Source organism: Marmota monax, unplaced genomic scaffold (genome assembly GCF_021218885.2).
Source record: "Marmota monax isolate L192 unplaced genomic scaffold, Marmota_monax_Labrador192_F-V1.1 WCK01_AAM20220418_F8-fsc00037, whole genome shotgun sequence".
NCBI classification, from domain to species: domain Eukaryota; kingdom Metazoa; phylum Chordata; class Mammalia; order Rodentia; family Sciuridae; genus Marmota; species Marmota monax.
In genome coordinates this window covers 1,580,492-1,598,003 of record NW_026693245.1, presented here as the reverse complement: position 1 = coordinate 1,598,003, position 17,512 = coordinate 1,580,492, and the positions used below count along the sequence as shown (strand labels likewise).

At 42.6% G+C, this 17,512-nt stretch overlaps 1 protein-coding gene across 1 annotated transcript in view; it reads right to left on the bottom strand.

Annotated features, from left to right (window-relative positions):
* Positions 1–17,512, bottom strand: part of Myo10 (myosin X) — a 204,821-nt gene that overhangs the window by 96,137 nt on the left and 91,172 nt on the right. The window contains exons 4-5 of the mRNA XM_046456288.2: positions 11,930–12,117; positions 1,229–1,363 (exon numbers count right to left, since the gene is read on the bottom strand). Of these exons, the coding sequence (XP_046312244.1) occupies positions 1,229–1,363; positions 11,930–12,117 (323 nt within the window). The remainder of the gene's footprint in view (positions 1–1,228; positions 1,364–11,929; positions 12,118–17,512) is intronic.

Sequence of the window (17,512 nt, the reverse complement as noted above, 5' to 3'; positions counted from 1 at the left end):
CTGTGCAAACTAGCCTCAGTTTATAAACACGAGTCAGGGGTTGCAAGAAAAAGCCTGCCCTCAAATTCTAAAAGCTGAAAAGGTTCCAGTCCTGAAAATGTCATCCATTTGTTGTATGTCCTGCGGGCAACCCATTTAATATTTTGAATCTTCTGCCACTGTAAAATGGAGTCAGGCTAGGCCACGGGTTGGCGACTTCTTCTGTAAAGGACGAGACAGTACTTGTTTTAGGCTTTGCAGACCATGTGGTCCCTGTGGCAACTACTCAGCTCTGCCACTGTAGCTTGAAAGCAGCCAGACACGATACAGTTGAGCATGGCTGGGTTCCAACAAAACTATTTGCAAAAAGGGCTGCAGGAGAAAACAGAAGTTCTGGAGATAGAGGGTGGAGATGTTTGCACAATGATGTGAAAGCACTTATAACTACTGAGCTATACAAGGAAAAGTTGATGGAATTTTAAATTTGGTTATGTATACTTTACTACAATTGAAAGAAATGAAGGGTTTGCTTTTTTTTTTTTAAAAAAAAGGTTGCATGATATATCACTTATAGTCTGCTGACTCTCTAAAAAACAGGCTCTGCAATACCCCCTCCCCTATGAGTTCTAATATCTTCTAAGGCACAAATCAGATACCAGGCAATTACCTATCTTCAATAACAATTCAGATGATACCTGGCACACAGCCCCCTTTCAAAATTGTGAAACTTCCTGTTATGAAATTCGTGTCACTAATCTGTCCCAGCAGAGGCTGTGCAAATGCCATTCTGCTCACCCTGAGCCTCCCCATGGCGGAATGCTGGACAGATCCCTCCTTGCTCCTCTGCACACTGGGCCCTGTGACACAGGGCTGGAGGTTTAGCTCCCACTGATAGCAAATGCTCTCCAAAGCCAGCTGATTTGATTCTCCTCCATAGTTGCCAGACTAGCTAGTGCCCATCTGGCCCAGGTCCTTCAGAAGCTTGGAAAGCCTCCTAGGCAGGGAGGAGGCTGCTCCTCCAGCCACATGGCAAACTAGCCCAGCAGGGAAGGGTCAGGAGCATCTTCCCAGAGTGAAAGAGTTGCTCCTGGGGCTATTAGAAGGTGCTACGCGTGTCAAGACCGGTTTTTAAGGAATTGTAAAAGAGAAGGCAAGAAAAAGAGAAACTCGACCAGGTGATCTAAACTATTCCATGCTGGGGAAAGCAAATCCTATTAGTTGGAAACAAGAAAATGGATAAAAGAAATACCTGCTTTCAAGAATAGCTTGTTCAACACAGGATGTCTTCTCCTTTAAGGACAATTCCAAAGACTGTTGACTGATGACTGAGAGAAACTTGAGGATCAATTTAGTGCTTTCGGTTTTCCCTGCCCCACTTTCACCACTGAAAGACAAAATGCAGAAGTTTGTGCTTCTCAGTGTATGTACTGTTTTAAACAACCAGTGTGGTCAATGGCACATAATTCCTCAACAGAACAACTGCTAAAAAGTGGGAAAAGGGAGATTTCGAAAAATTCCTCTGTAGAAGAGCTGAGTTAAAGGGAGGCAAAGGTTCCTTCTCCTGCCGGCTGCCCCATCTTCAGTCCTACACAGGCCTCTTTTAGCACATGGGTGAACAGTACTGCCTTTTGTTAAGTAAATGTCCCAAAATGGATGGTGCTCTCATGGCAGGGAAGTCCTGCAGGAGTTGGGATCTTGCTTTGTTTTGCAGTATTCCAAACACCTCAACAGAGCAGTGGGTTCATACATATTAAATGAATAAGCACATTTCAAGCTTCAAGCAAGTGAATGAATGTGAAATCATTAGTCAATTTTTTGGAGAAGACGAGGAATGAACCTGAAGGTACACGAATGACCCACACTTAATCACTTCATCCTCAGAGTGAGCCAGAACAGAATAGCAGGTTTGTCTGCCCAGAAGCCCCTGGGAGACCTAGTGTTAGTGATGGGTCAGGAAAGTGAACAAAACAACTTAGACAGAGGGTGCCATGGAAAGAAGTAAAGGAGGTCTGAGACATGCCTCAAAAGACTGGCAATAATGAGGCAGGCACGGAGGAAAGGGGAAGGATTCCGGGTAATGATAATGCGAGTGAAGTACAGTAGCCAGACAAGCCTGGACGGACTCTCACAGGACATGGGACTGCTCGGGGCAGCTGGGCCACACCAGAGGCAGCACAGAAAGATGGTTAAGACTGACTTGGTACAGAGGCACAGGCAGGAGCAGGAGGGTGAGACTGACCCGTCGAGGGTACTGTAGAGAGCACAGTCCTGGAAGGAAATCGCTAGAAGGGCTGAAAGCTCCCTCAGGGAGACAGGCTGTTGCTATTACCCGGGGTATAGTGGTCAGGTCCAGGATACAAGTAACGTGACAGGAGATGCAGAAGGAAGTGCGGAGATGAGACGGATTTGGAAGGAGAAGCCCAACAGATTTTGTATAAGGCGCCATGCTTGATACTGTGGGGAGAACAGGAGAAGCAAAGAAGCTGAACTTATAAGGAAAGAAAACCAAAAGGATAATGAGGAGCACAGCTGGACAAATGCCCTTGCGAGGTAGCAGGTTGATCAGTGCTTGATGGCGGGCTTCACAGAAGAGTTCCTCTGTATCCTAACGATCTGGTGGAATGCCTGCCAAGACCTGGGGTGTTATCAGGAGAGAGATGCATTGCTGAAAATGTGGTGGATGATTAAGCACATGTAATAAAAGAGAGGAAATGACTCAGAGACAACACCGGGGAGCTAGATGGGGTAACATAACCCCTTGGGGACTCTGCTGGTCCAGGCCCAGCACATTGGGCATGGGAGGGCGCCATGATTCCCACCTCAGAGACCTCATGTTGCAGGTGCCCAGGGCTCCTGGCAAGGTAGGTACACACCCAAGAATGACCAAGCAAAAACGTCCCCTTCTTGCAGACAACAAATACCTGAGAATCCACACCTACCTTGAGATCATAAAGCAAAAGCCAAGAAAAGCAGAGAGGAGCCCAATGGGAATGGCTGAACCCCAACCTTGAAACTGTCCCACCCCGTGTTATTTGAGATAATCAAAGACCCATGGAAGTTAGGGCCAGCTTCGGTTGGGTTTCCTTTATCAGCAGCTGGAATCTTCTGAGCACAGGGCTGAGCTTGCATCTCCACATACCTGGTAGGGCTCAGCCCCGTGCTGGGCCCAAGGAAGGCATTTGGCCATAGTGCACTGAGCATAGAACACACACGCTGAGAGAGAAAGTTTCAAGGAAGCATTTAAATAACTCTCCATATTTCAAAGAATGTATGCCTACCTAGCAGCTGTTGGTGACTGAATTATTAAAAATGAACACTAGAGGATAAGTCCTTTAGTTAAAATAGGTGAGGAAGAAACAATGTCATTCCCCAAACCCACTTCTTTATCCCTCAGCCCACAGAAGGGGACATTCCAACCTCCCTTGAAGTGAGGGCGGTCAGTCGGCCAATGGAGCTGAACATGGCCAATGGACACGAGGTACTGAATGACTGAGCGAGAGCCATATGCCACTGCCAAACCTGTGCCTGCAAACCCCATCATGGTTCCCTGGGTTCTCCACCTTCCTGCCATCTGGACCCCCTCAGGGTGGCACATCTCCAAAACAAAGAAACACGCAGAGGAGTCAAGTCCCTCCCCTACCCACCAAGAGCAGTGGCATGGCAACAAGGAAACCCTGACTGTGTCATTCCCCTGAGATTCACCCACCTCGAATAACATGACAAAAGACAACCATGGAGAGCATACAAAGACTTGGTCAAGGGAAAGAAAAGAACTGTCTTTGTCATCAGCTCTCACTGTTAGGGACATGCACTTGAAGAAGAGATGATATACAAAGAGAACCCACACATCTGGTGGTTGATGGTCACAGATATCCCTCTCTGCCCATTTCCAGCTAGACCTGTCCTTACTGCATCGCATCTTCTTCAAGAATCTTTAAGTACTTCTTTTTGATGCATCAGTAAACCTTAGACAAAAGTAAAACTCTGATGTGTGCGTGCTCTGCATCAGAGCTTCTCAAATTTGGCTTCACATTAGCATCAGTAACATATCCCTCATCCAGTCCTGCAGGGTAGAAGTCAGCCGTCAGCATTTAAAAACAAAACAAAACAAAACGTTCCAGATGATTCTGTGAAGCCAAATTGAAAAACTATTGCCCTTAAAAGCAGCTTCAGAAAATTCAGACAGGGCTGTGCTACTGTTTAGATCGTGAATGTCCCCCAGAGGCCCATGTGTTGGTCTGCAGGGTGGTGTTATTGAAAGGCATGGAATTGGGGCTGGGGTTGTGGCTCAGGGGTAGAGGGCTCGCCTAGTATGTGGGAGGCCCTGGGTTCGATCCTCAGCACCACATATAAATAAATAAAGGCATTGTTTCCAACTACAACTAAAACCCATAAAATATATTAAAAAAAAAATAAAGAAAGGCATGGAACCTTTGAGAGGTGGGGCCTTTTGTCAGGTTCTCAGGCCCCTCGAAGTGTGTGCTCCCAAGGGGATTGTGGGACTCTGGCCTTTCTTCTCTCTTTTGCTTCCTATCCATTAGGTGAATTAGGTTTTTTTCTATCACACATTCCCACCAGGATGTGCTGCTTCACAACAGATCTAAACCAACAGGGCCAATCCATCACAGACTGGAACCTTCAAAACTACAAGCCAAAAAACCCCCTTTTCTCTCTACAAGTTGATTATCTCAGAAATTTTACTATAGTAATGAAAAAAAAATGACTAATAAAGATTGCACCAGGAGACAAATGGTGACTACTCACACATGGGGATGTGCAAGTGTTATATCAACAAGACAAAGAATAAAAAATTAAATAACTCGCATATTGCTAAAACACAGAAATATGCCAGATGTCCTCAGACATTAATGTCAAAGTAACAGAACTCTGAAAGTAGTACACTTTTACTTAACTCTCCCCCACCTCTTTCCCCGTCTGTCCCTACTTCTTTTTAATTCTTCATAAGTCCATGATGATTATAGACCTCTGCTTTGGTGCCGACAGGATAGTAAGTACAAATGGGCTTCAGCAAAAATGTGTCTATCTGCTCGAACCAAAATGATCTTATGTTATTAAACCAAAAACAAAATATAAAAATAAGAACACATCGAAATTCTGTAACTATAACAATGAAAATAAAAAAGAGAAAGAAATATAATCCAGAAGCCCCATGGTCCATGTTAAAAATATTGAGTTTTTATAGGCATAATGGAAAGTCATCAGGTGTCTTTAAGCAGGACAGTGGCATGGCCAGATTTAAGATTCAAAAGAAAGGTTTTGACTTCTGTGTGGAAAATGGACAGGAGGGAGGTGAGAAAGGAAACAGGGGGGCCAAAGACACATAGCTCAGTAATTGACAGACATGGGTAATGACCCCTGGGACCCAGGGAGCCTGCTAGTGTGATATTCTGGGTGTTGGTAATGACTGTACATCTGTGAAGACTTAGGCTATACTCAAGATCACTGAAGACATTGTACTGTATGTAATTCTACTTTAAGTTGGAGAAGAAAAGAGTGAATAATTTTTTAAAAAAGATTTTACAGTTATAAATGAACAGTATGCCTTTACTTTGTTTATTTTTATGTGGTGCTAAGGATCAAACCCAGTGCCTCACACGTACCAGGCAAGTGCTCTACCACTGAGCTACAGTACAGCCCCAGCCCCAAGAATGAATGACTTCTGGATAGGGTTGGTGGTGCACATCCACAATCCCAACTACTTGGGATGATGAGGCAAGAGGACACAAGTTCAAGGACAACCTCAGCAGTTTAGCAAGCCCCTGTCCAAAACATTTTTTATTTTATTTTTTAAAAATTTTTAGCTCATTGGTGGAATGACCCCAATACCACAAAGAAAAAAAAAGAATAACTTAGATTAAGAAGAGTGATTTTCAGTCTCAGACTCGGGAAAGGACAGGATGAAAGGGAAGCAGAAGACGAGGAGCACGTTTCTGAAGTAAACTGTAAGAGTTTACAACACACCATCTTGAGGTGCCCATAAGACATCTCAGTGATGATACCTAGGAGGCAGAAGTCTGGAACTCAGGGAACTCGGGGGACATAGGTCAGTCTTGGGAGACACACAGACACAGGAGGAAAGAGCAGCATAAGAAGTTCAGAAGAAAAAAAGGTGAAAAATGATCAAGGAACTGAGAAGTGGCCAGAGAACCAACCAGAAATCCAGAAGGATGGAGAGCCATCAGGAGAGCTGGGACAGCTTGCTGCAGAAAGTGGGTGGCTTAAGGAGGCTGTGGGATCAAAGGCACACCTTTCTGTCCCCAAGAAGGGACATATTAGAAAGTTTTGAGTGAGAGGGGGCTGGGTTAGTTGGTAGAGTGCTTGCTCTCATGCACAAGGCCCCAGCTCTATCAAATAAAAAAAAAAGAAAATGAGAGAGAAAAAGTTTTGAGTGATAATGCTAATGATCCAGCAGAGGAGGAAAGGTCAAAGAATCAGAAGCAGTGAGGCTCAAAGACAGAGCAACATCCCCAGGAAACAGACAGGAGGCATCCAGAACACACCTGCAGGAAAAGAGCACACAGGGTGCAGTGGTCCAGCTAATCTCCTAGCCGCAGAGGTGATGTCGTATTCCCTCGATTCAGTGCAGTGTCAGCAAATGATGACCCTCAAATCAGACCTGCTGCCTGTTTTTACACATAAAGTTTTATTGGTACACAGTCTACTTTACCATGTTTTCATCCCATCTGTGAGCAAAGAGCTGAGTAGTGCAGCAGAGGTGGTCTTATCCACCAAACCTAAAATATATTCTTTGTACTTTTATATTTTAGATGTGAGGTGTCCCCCAAAAGCTCATGTGTAAGACAATGAAGGTTTGGAGGAGAAAAGATCGGGCTATATCTTTAACCTAATCAGTGAAAAATCCCTGATGGGATAAACTGAGTGGTAACTAGAGGCAGGTGGGGTGTGGCTGGAGGGAGTGGTTCATTGGGGTGTGGCTATGGGGTATATATTTGAATCTGGCAAATGGAGTCTCTGCTTCCTGATCATCATGTGAGCCACTTCCCTCTACCACACTCTTCCACCATGATGTTCTGCCTCACCTTGAGCCCTGAGGAATGGAGATGGCCTTCTATGGACTAAGACCTCTGAAACCATGAGCCCCCAAACAAATTTTTCCTCCTCTAAAGTTGTTCTGGTTGGGTATTTAAGACACAGCAGTGAAAAAGCTGACTAAAACACCTTACACCTACTTATTGTTGGCATCTGACAATCAAACATTTCTCTTCCTGTGAATCAAATTCCTGAGCCACGTGATTTTCTCAAAATATAAATCAGATCACTTCCTATCTTGTTAGAAGACTTTGGAAACATCTCTTCTGTCTAAAGAATTAAGTTTAAAAGTCTTAGCAAAGAAAACAAAACCCTAAAGACATGGCCCTACACCAAGCAGTAGGATTCTCTTATGTCAGAGAGAGTTAAGTTCAAGTCTTGGGTTTGCTGATGAAAGCTAGTCTCTTTAGTAAGTCCCTCTGCAAACTGAGTTGCCAGCCTCAGCTTCCCCACACACTGCCCCCGAGGTTCCTTAGAGCATTACACACAAATGAGTCTTCTCAATGGACTTCAGCTCCCTTTCACTGCCTTTCCCACCCCATTTCCTGCTGCAGAATTACAGGAGCAAGAGCCCTGACCCATGCCCTGCTCTGCTTGGTGCCTTTCCAATCCAGGACCTAAGTTTTCTTCAGCATTCCAAAGCCATCATTTCTAGAAACAGAAAAAGACCAAACACCCAATTATCATTCCAGGATATAAAAGACACAGTTAAGCAGAAATTGCTCACATTCTGAACTCCACCCCCAACAAGCCAAAAAAAAAAAAAAAAAAAAGAAGAAGAAGAGAAAGTGAAGATCATAAACCAATAGTCACTCTGGATTGTTCATCTTGCTGAAAGCTGGCCTCTACCAGACCCTTTCCTGGGTGCCTCGCTGCAAACAGAAACAGGCCTCAGGCCTATTCACTGTTAAACAAAAACGATGGGAAGCCATTGTTTAGGCTGGGTTCCTGCACTAGTCCCCACTTACCAGATCAAACCAAAATGGAATCACTTATGCTAATTGCCACATAATCAAAACTGAAGCTTTGAGTCCCCGGATTAGTTTTTTGTTTTGTTTTGTTTTGTTTCTGAAAACAGGAGACTCCAGTCTACCTGAATCAGTGCAATAAGAAAGTCTACTCGGCTTCAACCCCTACGAGAAGGTAACCTGATATTGACCACCCGGACCCTTCTCCATGGTTCTTTCCTGATTCCCACCCTTCAAAACCCTCTGCTCTGTCAGTTCCCAGCAGGATCTCTCATTTATTTTGTAGAATGAGGCTGCCTTGATTCATAACTCATGAATAAGTGCCAATGTGATATGCAAGTTAACTGGCTGTAATTTTGTCTTTGTACTTCTCTGTTATCTTAAAAGGTCATATATAATAAAAAGACCATAATAAACTAAACCCTAATGGCCCAACACAATGTCTGAAAAACTGTACTAGATAAACCAAGGTCAAATGCTGACCTTATTAATTAGATGAGAAAAAAAAAATTCTAATGAGTTTTAAGTTCATATGTATTAAGTTTTATTTTTACATTTAAAACTATAAAAGCATAAGATTCCACTTAAATGGATGCACAAAAGTAAAATGAAGAGTTTAAGAGAGGTGACAGTCTTAAAAATGAGACAAATAAGTGTGGAGGCCTGAAGGCCTGTACCACAGGCACAGGATGAAAAACTGGACCATAAACTCCTGTCTAGATCCAAAGAGGCTTATCTTCTTACTCATTTGTTTATTCATTCTTTCATTTCTGGGCTAAGGATTAAATATTTTCTGATTTTAACATCACTAGGCACCAAGAGAATCTTTTGAAAGTAGTAACACATTTTATCCACCAGGGGGCAGATCACACCCAGCAATTTATACTTTCAGACTCAATTTTATTCTCTTAATTCCACAGCTCCACACCCCCCCACACCCAACTTAAAAAGAAAAAAGAACTGCTGGAAAGATCTGTTAAAATCAAAACACATTTTAGTGAGAACTATATTCTTAAAGTCTGTTTCCTGAGTTAATTTAGATATACAGTTACTCTTTTCTCATCAACCTTACATAATGAGAGCTTTCTGTTTGAGACTCACTTCCCACCCCCACCCCCTTAATTTTTAAATACTATGGTCTTTGGAATAGAAATGTCAACCTCCTTTTATTTTATTTACACACACACACACACACTAACGCGCGCGCACAAGGATCTCATTTGATTTCTCACTTTCTTCCTAAACTGCCCTGTCTAGCAAGGGATATATTAGTCATGCTCTCATTTTTTTTTTCCACTGGAAGTAATAAATACAAGCAATTATCCATGAAAATATTTAGGTATGTAAGTGGGACTAACAATTTGATATTCTTAAAAACAGGTTAGGTTCTCTTTCTGTTCATCTTATGAAATTATATACTGTATGCTGATATAATGACCTTTAATTCTAACTTCAAAACTTTAACATAGTCATCTAAGAAACAAGCACATAGTGCTTCTACTGAACTATAAGTCAAGTTATATTATTAGGCATGTTATTCTTAAAAGCTGTTTCTATTGTAAGAAAGTGGCTTCACTTTGATCAACAACAAATCAGGTTAAATGAATGTCTACAACTCACACGCACACATTGTTAATAGTAACAGGGAATGAGCACAGTTGTTCCCATGTGTGTAATTCCCATCTGTTAGAAACACAAGAAATCACCACAAGGACAATAACAGGTCAAAACCACCCTTAAAAACACTCCCCTGAAAGTCGCTTTCTGAATGGCTCCTGGAGGTAGCACACAGAGGTCCCACATCAAAAGCTGCCGGAAGGGTTCCATGCACTGGTACCTGGAAAGTTCCCGGCACAGTGTCCAACACACAATAATCCTTCAAAAAAATAGCCAATTATTTCTTCCTCACCTTCAATTAGATACCATAGGGGACAGTGTCAACGTGTCTCAGGTGCCTTCAGTTAGGGCGACTCTCCATTCCCTTGCCTGGGTTTTGAGGATCTTGAGGAGAGGCTCCTCTGGCACACCTGCCGCCCGCTCCCCCTCCAGCAGTAGGTGTGGCTTCCCTGGTGGGAGAACTAGGGAGAAAGGCTGAGCACACTTACCCATTCGATCTGTTCCTCACTATCTGGGAATTGGATTCTCACAACAACTGTGGTCACCGATCTGTTCCTCACTATCTGGGAATTGGATTCTCACAACAACTGTGGTCACCGGCTACCTGGCTGTACCCATTCACAACCAGGTGCTTCTGTCTGTCTGTAGGTCTAATTTTGGGCTACAGTGCTAGCAAGCCCAATTGGCTGGGACTCTAAAGATGGCATATGGCTCTCCATCTGTCTTCTTATGCCTTATTTCCATTTAATTGGAAATCAGTGTGGGGGGCCAGGATGGTTTTCTTATTGTCCTCCTCCAATGCACACATCTCATTGAGCCACACCCCAGCCCTATCTCACTAGTTGATTAGTGCCTCATTAAGTTGCTATGGCTGGCTCTGAACTTGTGATCCTCCTGCCTCAGGATCCTCAGCCGCTGGGATTACAGGTGGGCACCACTGTGCCCAGCTACCCTTTTCTTTTTAAAATATTAATTACTGTGCCACAAGTGGGGACTGGGAAGTCACCTAAAACATATCAAAATCTTTCACTTTTGCAGTTTTATTAGACCATCACTCCTCAGTAATGCTCATGTTCCATGAATAAACACCCAGACAGACAAATGAATGAAATGCTTGCATAGTCCATGGAAACCTCACTACAACTAACATTCATCACATCTGCTTTGGCAATCATCCAGGGGTGTGCTGATCACAACCAGAACACAATTCCAATTTAAATAATTAACAAGAAGATGAAAGAGGACATCACTAAATATATGTGATAAGATCAATGTGAACTAATTAATAATGGAAATTAAGAATTTTCTTTTTTCTTTTCAGTACTGGAGACTGAATCTCGGGTCTTACACATTCTGGGCACTAACTTACACCCTCAACCCATTTTAATTTTATTTGGAGACAAGGTCTTGCTAAGTTGCCCAGGATGGCCTCGAACTTGAGATCCTCATGCCTTAACCTCCCAAAATGCTGGGATTACAATCATGCACAATTACACCCAGCAAAACCAGGAAATATCTTTTTTTAAAAATACATATTTTCTACTACTGTTGGACAGTTCTTAGTGATAAAGGTTTGATGGTGGGGTTCCTGGTTCTTTATTTTTCAAAATGAGTTGGATGTTGTCTAAAATAGATATGACAAGTGCATTTTTTCACTACTAAAAAAACTGAAATAAACATGTTCTTGCATCATTCTTTTGCCATATCCATACTAAATCCATTTCTGTAGATAATTTAGGGGTAAACATTAGAGGCACCCGATTATTCAAGTCTTAAATTTGGGACATTCTATCTGGAGTAATTTTATCATATTAGACTAGAGAAAACAGAAAGGTTTTTTGAGGATACAGGCATTTTGACTAGCATACATAAAACATTTAAATTTGGAAGAACCATGCAGCATTTCCTTAAACAGACAGCACCATGCCACATAACTGAAACAAACCAAAGAACAATTAAGGCAAATTGAGGGCAGGGAGTGAGGGAGTGAGAAAATGACAATGAACAGGTGAAAGGAGCAATTCTAAGCAAAGAGCCCAACAACATGGTACATCTGCTTTTTTAAGATTTCAAAGTTAGCTCTTCTAAGTGCATGTTTTCTGAAAACTGCAGTCACCAAACTACTCAAAACAGAAAGCTCCATCTGAGAAATCAGGTAGTGAGAAAAGCCTTTCTCCAGGTCTCAGAGCAGGTGTGAGCTGGGCCAATCCTGGTAAAGCCCTCCTTCTCCAGGACCAGAGCCCACGCCTCCTCCCTCGCGCCCCCTGGCGGCCTGCACTAGCCCTGCGCGTTACCTGATAAGGACGCACTGGTTGTCGTGGCGCTTCCACAGGCATCGGTAGCACTCGTTGGCGATGGCGAAGATGTGCGGAGGGAGCTCGCCCAGGTGGCGCCTGCTGTACTGCTCCATGGTGGCATGCTCGTACAGGCCAGCGATCGGCTGGTAGGGGTTCACCGAGGCGATGATGGAGCCAATGTAGGTCTGCAAGCACAGAGATGGGGACAGGGATGCAGGAGTTACACCCAGGGAGCCTTGGCAGATGACTTGCTCTCCAACAGCGCAAGTTTGACAGCAGTTCCACATCCGCATGCCAGCACGACCCACTGGTATGCACTACAGTGAAAGGTGACCCCTATTCCCCACTATCAACTTGTCCCCACCCTTTCTGGTACAAATTTTGACCTTCTGCACAAATGAGTGGGGCCATTTCAAAGTGGGCTTTCAGAGAAAGGTAAATAAGAGGGGAGGATGGTGAGGGGCCAGGCCAAGCCCCTGCCTGGGTGGTCTCCCTAATCCTAATCCCTTCCCTGGAGCAAAGGAAGCTGGTTCCAGTTGGCTGCTCCTGGGGTGGCCCCTACAGGAGGGTTAAAATGGTAAGGGAGGGAGAAAATAAAATAGAGGGGGGTGGGGTAGGGGGAGAGGGGGCAAGCAGAGCTACTTAATGAGTGCTGACTTCTGTCCAGGGTGATGAAAAAGTTCTGGAGGTGTCAGTAGTTATTTGGAAGCATAACAATGTGGATATGCACTTAAAATAGTCAAAATGGCAAATTTTATGTCATGGGGAAGCCACAGCTTTTAAAAAGTGACAAGACCATTTGGAAAATGCTAGGCCTTCTTCCAGCAACCACAGTACATCACAAAGTGCCAAATAACTTACCTGGAACTTAGATAATTGCCAATCTCACCTTTTTAGGACAATCTCAAGGCCAGGAATTAAATAAGAATTTCAGATTAACTAAACAGAAGCCATAAGATCACTAAAGCTTATTACCTGGGGTCCCTTCCATAGAGACGTGTACTTCCTCAAGATGCTAGGACAGTTTGGTTACCTGGTTTCTAGACACAGGGAGGAAGAAAATCAAATGTGGGTGCAAGCAGAGTCCTGAAACTGCCACCACCACCTTTTGTGGAACAAAAGCACCATGCTAAGGGCTCTACAGAGTGTTAGGGGCACATCCATGTCCCTCTCAAATTCATGTGCTGAAGCTCTAACCCCAGTGCCTGAGAATGGTACCATATTTGAAGATAGAACCTTTAAAAAGGAGATTACTTAAAAATAGGCTATTAGGGGCTCCTAATCCAATCTGACTGTGTCCTTATAAGAGGAAATTAGGACACACAGAGACACAGGGGCGTGCACTTGGAGGAAGGGCCACATAAAGATGCAGCAGCAAGAACATAGCCAAGAAAGGAAGCTTCAGGAAATTAATCCTGCTGACATCTTGATCTTGAAGTCCTGACCTCCAGAACTCTTAAGAAAATAAATATCAATTATTTAAGCCATCCAGTCTGTGGGTCTATGTTATGGCAGCCCTGGCACACCACACAGGGGGTGGTGGGGGACAAGCCCTTAAATATTCAAAATACTCTATGAGGTTGGTGGCATTTATTTTTTCAAATGAAGAAACTGAGGCATAGGGAGAAAATTCTGTAGTCACAGACACAGAGCCAGTAAGTGGTAGAGATGATATTTGAATCCAAGCAACCTAATTACAGAGGCTTCTCTTAACACATTCATTAAGTATAGCAATTCAATAGAGCAAAAAGCAAAATGCCAAAAAACAAAACAAAACAAAACAAAAACCCCCAAAACAACAACAACAAAAGAAGAAAATCTAGACAGAAAGTCCGAACGTGCTGAGAACCATATTATAACAATTTGTAGTAATTTATAGTCATAGTAACGTCCAGGAACATCAAGTAAAAAATTATATGTTCTATATAACTTTTTCAAATATAAGACAGTCTAACATATTTTGGAAATAATCTGAACCCAAAAAAGTCAAATACAAATAATATTACCATAGCAATTCTTCTTATAGAATTGACACAGGGAGGAAGTAAATCAAATGTGGGTGCAAGCAGAGTCCTACAACTGCCACCACCACCTTTTATGGAGCAAATGCACCATGCCACTCTACAGAGTGTCAGGGGCACATCTGTGTGCACAGTTCTACTTATAGGCTTATAAAAAAGAATTCATTCAAAGCAGATACTCAAAGAATTACTTGGGCACCCCTGTTCACAGCAGCACGATTCACAATAGCCAAGAGGAGGAAACAGCCCAGATGCCCATCATGAGTTCAACGGAGAAACAGGATGTGGCACATCCAAACTATGGAATATTATTCTACCAGAAAAAGGAATGAAGTCTGGGACATGCTACAATGTGAATGAGACCTGAAAATATGATACCAAGTTAAAAAAGCCAAATCCCTTGAAATAGATTGGTGGCTGCTAAGGATGGGAGAGAGTGGAACAGGGAGTGACTGCTGAACGGATGGAGGGTTTCCATCTGGGCTAAAGAAAACAGTTTGGAACTAGACAGAGACTTCGGTTGCATAACACTGTGAATGTACTAACACCTCTGGTTTATATAATGATTCATTTATAGCATGTACCTGGTCCTTGGTTCAACCCCCAACACTGCAAAAATAAACAGAAATAAGATGACTAATTTTACATTGCTATATTTCATTTAATTTAGTATTAGGATATACATTTACCATTAATGAATCTTTTTTTTTTTAAGATACACCTTTACCTTGGATATTCTGTACCTCCTGTTCCTAACATATTTGTATGAGTGTTGTAAAATTCTGAACTGAGCCCCCCCACCTTTTTCTTGGTATTGGGGATCTAACCCAGGGGTTTGTCACCACTGAGCCACATTCCAGCCCCTTTTTATTTTTTATTTTGAGACAGAATCTCACTAAATTGCTTAGGGCCTTGCTAAGTTGGTGATCCTCCCATCTCAGCCTCCCAAACTGCTGGGATTACAGGCATGTGCCACCATGCCCAGCCTGAGCCCTTTTTTCTTAATGTACTGATGTACACATAAAGCAATCACTAATTCTAGTCATTAACATACGCTTTCTTTGAGGGAATGCTCATTTCTGCTAGAATCTCACAATCATTTCATCCCTTCATAGTTGGCGAACCTCACCAACCAGCATCTTTTAGACTATTGCTCATTCCACAGGGTGGATGATGCAGTTTTCCTATAGGGACAGGGGGGGCACGATGACAAAGGTGAAGATGTAACACCCAAATGATCTTACAACTATTTCTATTTGCAGTAATTCACACTATACTTTGCCCAAGAAGAGTTTCCTATGTTTCAGGCTGAAAATGTGGCAGCTGTGCCAGTTAGACCACACACAGCCTGGAAGTCACGGTCCTGCGTGCCTTCCCCACACAATCACCAGTGCTTCCGGAGGCCAAAGGAAGCTGGGTATTCCTGGCAGCAGCTGTTCCATGTGAAGGCAGCCCACAGAATTTGCAAATATGTGGTCCATCTCTCAGTGGTTACACACGACGAGGATCACACTTTTCCCTGCTGACCTGGTCAATTGCCACACAGCACTAGTGCCACCAACTGCAGATGGCCTATGACTTGAAACTCAGAAAAACCATTTGACACATCAAAAGACTGCTCTACAGAGCCATCACATTTCAGGAGGGAAGGAACCTCTCACACCACGGCCTCAAAAAGCACATGCTGCAGAGGTGCAGAGGAAGGGGCGAAGTGCTGGGGAGTGATACTGGTCAAAGTAGATTGTTATATTATACGCATATATGAATATGTAACAACAAATCCCATCATGATGCCCTATTACAATGCACCAAAATAAAAAAACGTAAGAAAAAGCACATGCTATGGGGGTGAAGGACAAAACCTGATGTGCTTAATTTAGTTACAGCAAGACGTCAGTCATGGTCAGTGATCACTGTGGTTCTACTGGTTGTGCATGTTTTCTAAAATCACACTGAGCTTCAACACCTAACTCATAAGAAGGTAAAGATGCACTGCTCAACTGTCAATCAGCTTAGTGAGTTACCATGAAGAAAGCATGGTACCTTATTATCATGCATTGTTATGAAATTAAAAGCTCCATGTTAACACTGCTGACTTTTAACAAAAAAAAAAAAAAAAGCCTCGATTTTCCCCATTGTAATAGAAAACTTCAGAGGGGTACAGCTCACACCCTTGTGTTTTTAAACCCAGGTTAGTGTAGTTGATTTAACATGTTTTAAGAATTTTTATCTCACCCATACTCTGCCCATAAAAACTATGCCCACTGCAAGTGAGGTTATCTTCTAATCTACACAAATCTTTGCTGCTTTGTGGCATGGCCTGCTCCTTCTCCACCCTGCAGGTTGAGCATGTCTCCAAATCCCCTGAAGAATAAAAGGCAGAAGGCTTTTCCATCCTCAGGTCTGTCCAAGGGATGGCTGAGATGCTGAAAAGTCTTTGCAGACAAAAGATAGTTGTTAGAGCTAACTTAAAAACTTGACGGAAGATACCTAACTAGGCTTTGATTTTACTTTTCATTTAGACACCAGGCAAACATCCAATGAAAAGAAAAATTTCAAAATGACTTGCATTTTTGACACATTTAAAACTTTCCCTGCTAGGACTAGGGATGTAGCTCAATGGTAGAGCACTTGCCTAGTGTGAATGAGGCCCTGGATTCCATCCCCAGCACCACAAAGTAAGGGAAAATAAAAAACCCAACTTTCCATCTTTCAAAGTAAATATAAATATAAAAGTATAAGCACCTTAGAAGCTGCCTGCTCAAGTACTGACAGCTCTTCATGCCTCGTGATCCACTCTTATAGCTTTAATCTAGACCACGCACAGAATTCTCCTACCCTAAAAACGTTTGGGACACTTCTCTACTTAAGTATGAAATAAACTGCTGCACCTGATTTTTAAAGACCAAACACTTACGGTAAATGACAACATTCCAACCTGACCTCTTTGCAAGTGTTAAGTATTACTGTATGGTCCTCTCTATTCTGAAGTTGGAAATCCAACATTCATATTGTGAGTATAAAAAGAAATCTGAAAAAAAAGTACCCTAACTGGCAGTTTAGGCCGTATTTAATACTCTTAGCAAAAAAAAAGGGAAAGCAAACACCCTGGGATTAGGCAGGAATGGGGCACTGTTAATGAGAACAGAGTTTCAGCTTTGAAGGATAAAGAGTCCGGGAGGCTACCCAACAGTGTGAACACACATAAGCATTCCTGAAGTGCAAGCAGAACAATGCAGAAGATGGTAAATTTTATGTAACAAGTATTTTGCTACATACTCATTAAAAAAAATTAAATTTAAATTTAAAAGAAAAATTAAAATTTTTCTTCTCTTAAAAGGTGAAAGGAATCTCTTCTAACTGCAAAGTGAGATTTGCAAAGAAGCCCAGGCTGCAGGGTAAACAACAATATGTTCCCTAACCTTAATGAAGTTTCAGAGTACATGCCTTCAAATTTTAAATCAAAATGAGAAGCAAAAATGCTGCAGTTGACAAATTACAGACCACTTAGAAAGGGAGAGGACGAAAGACATTTACATTCTCAGGGAGGAAGTAATTT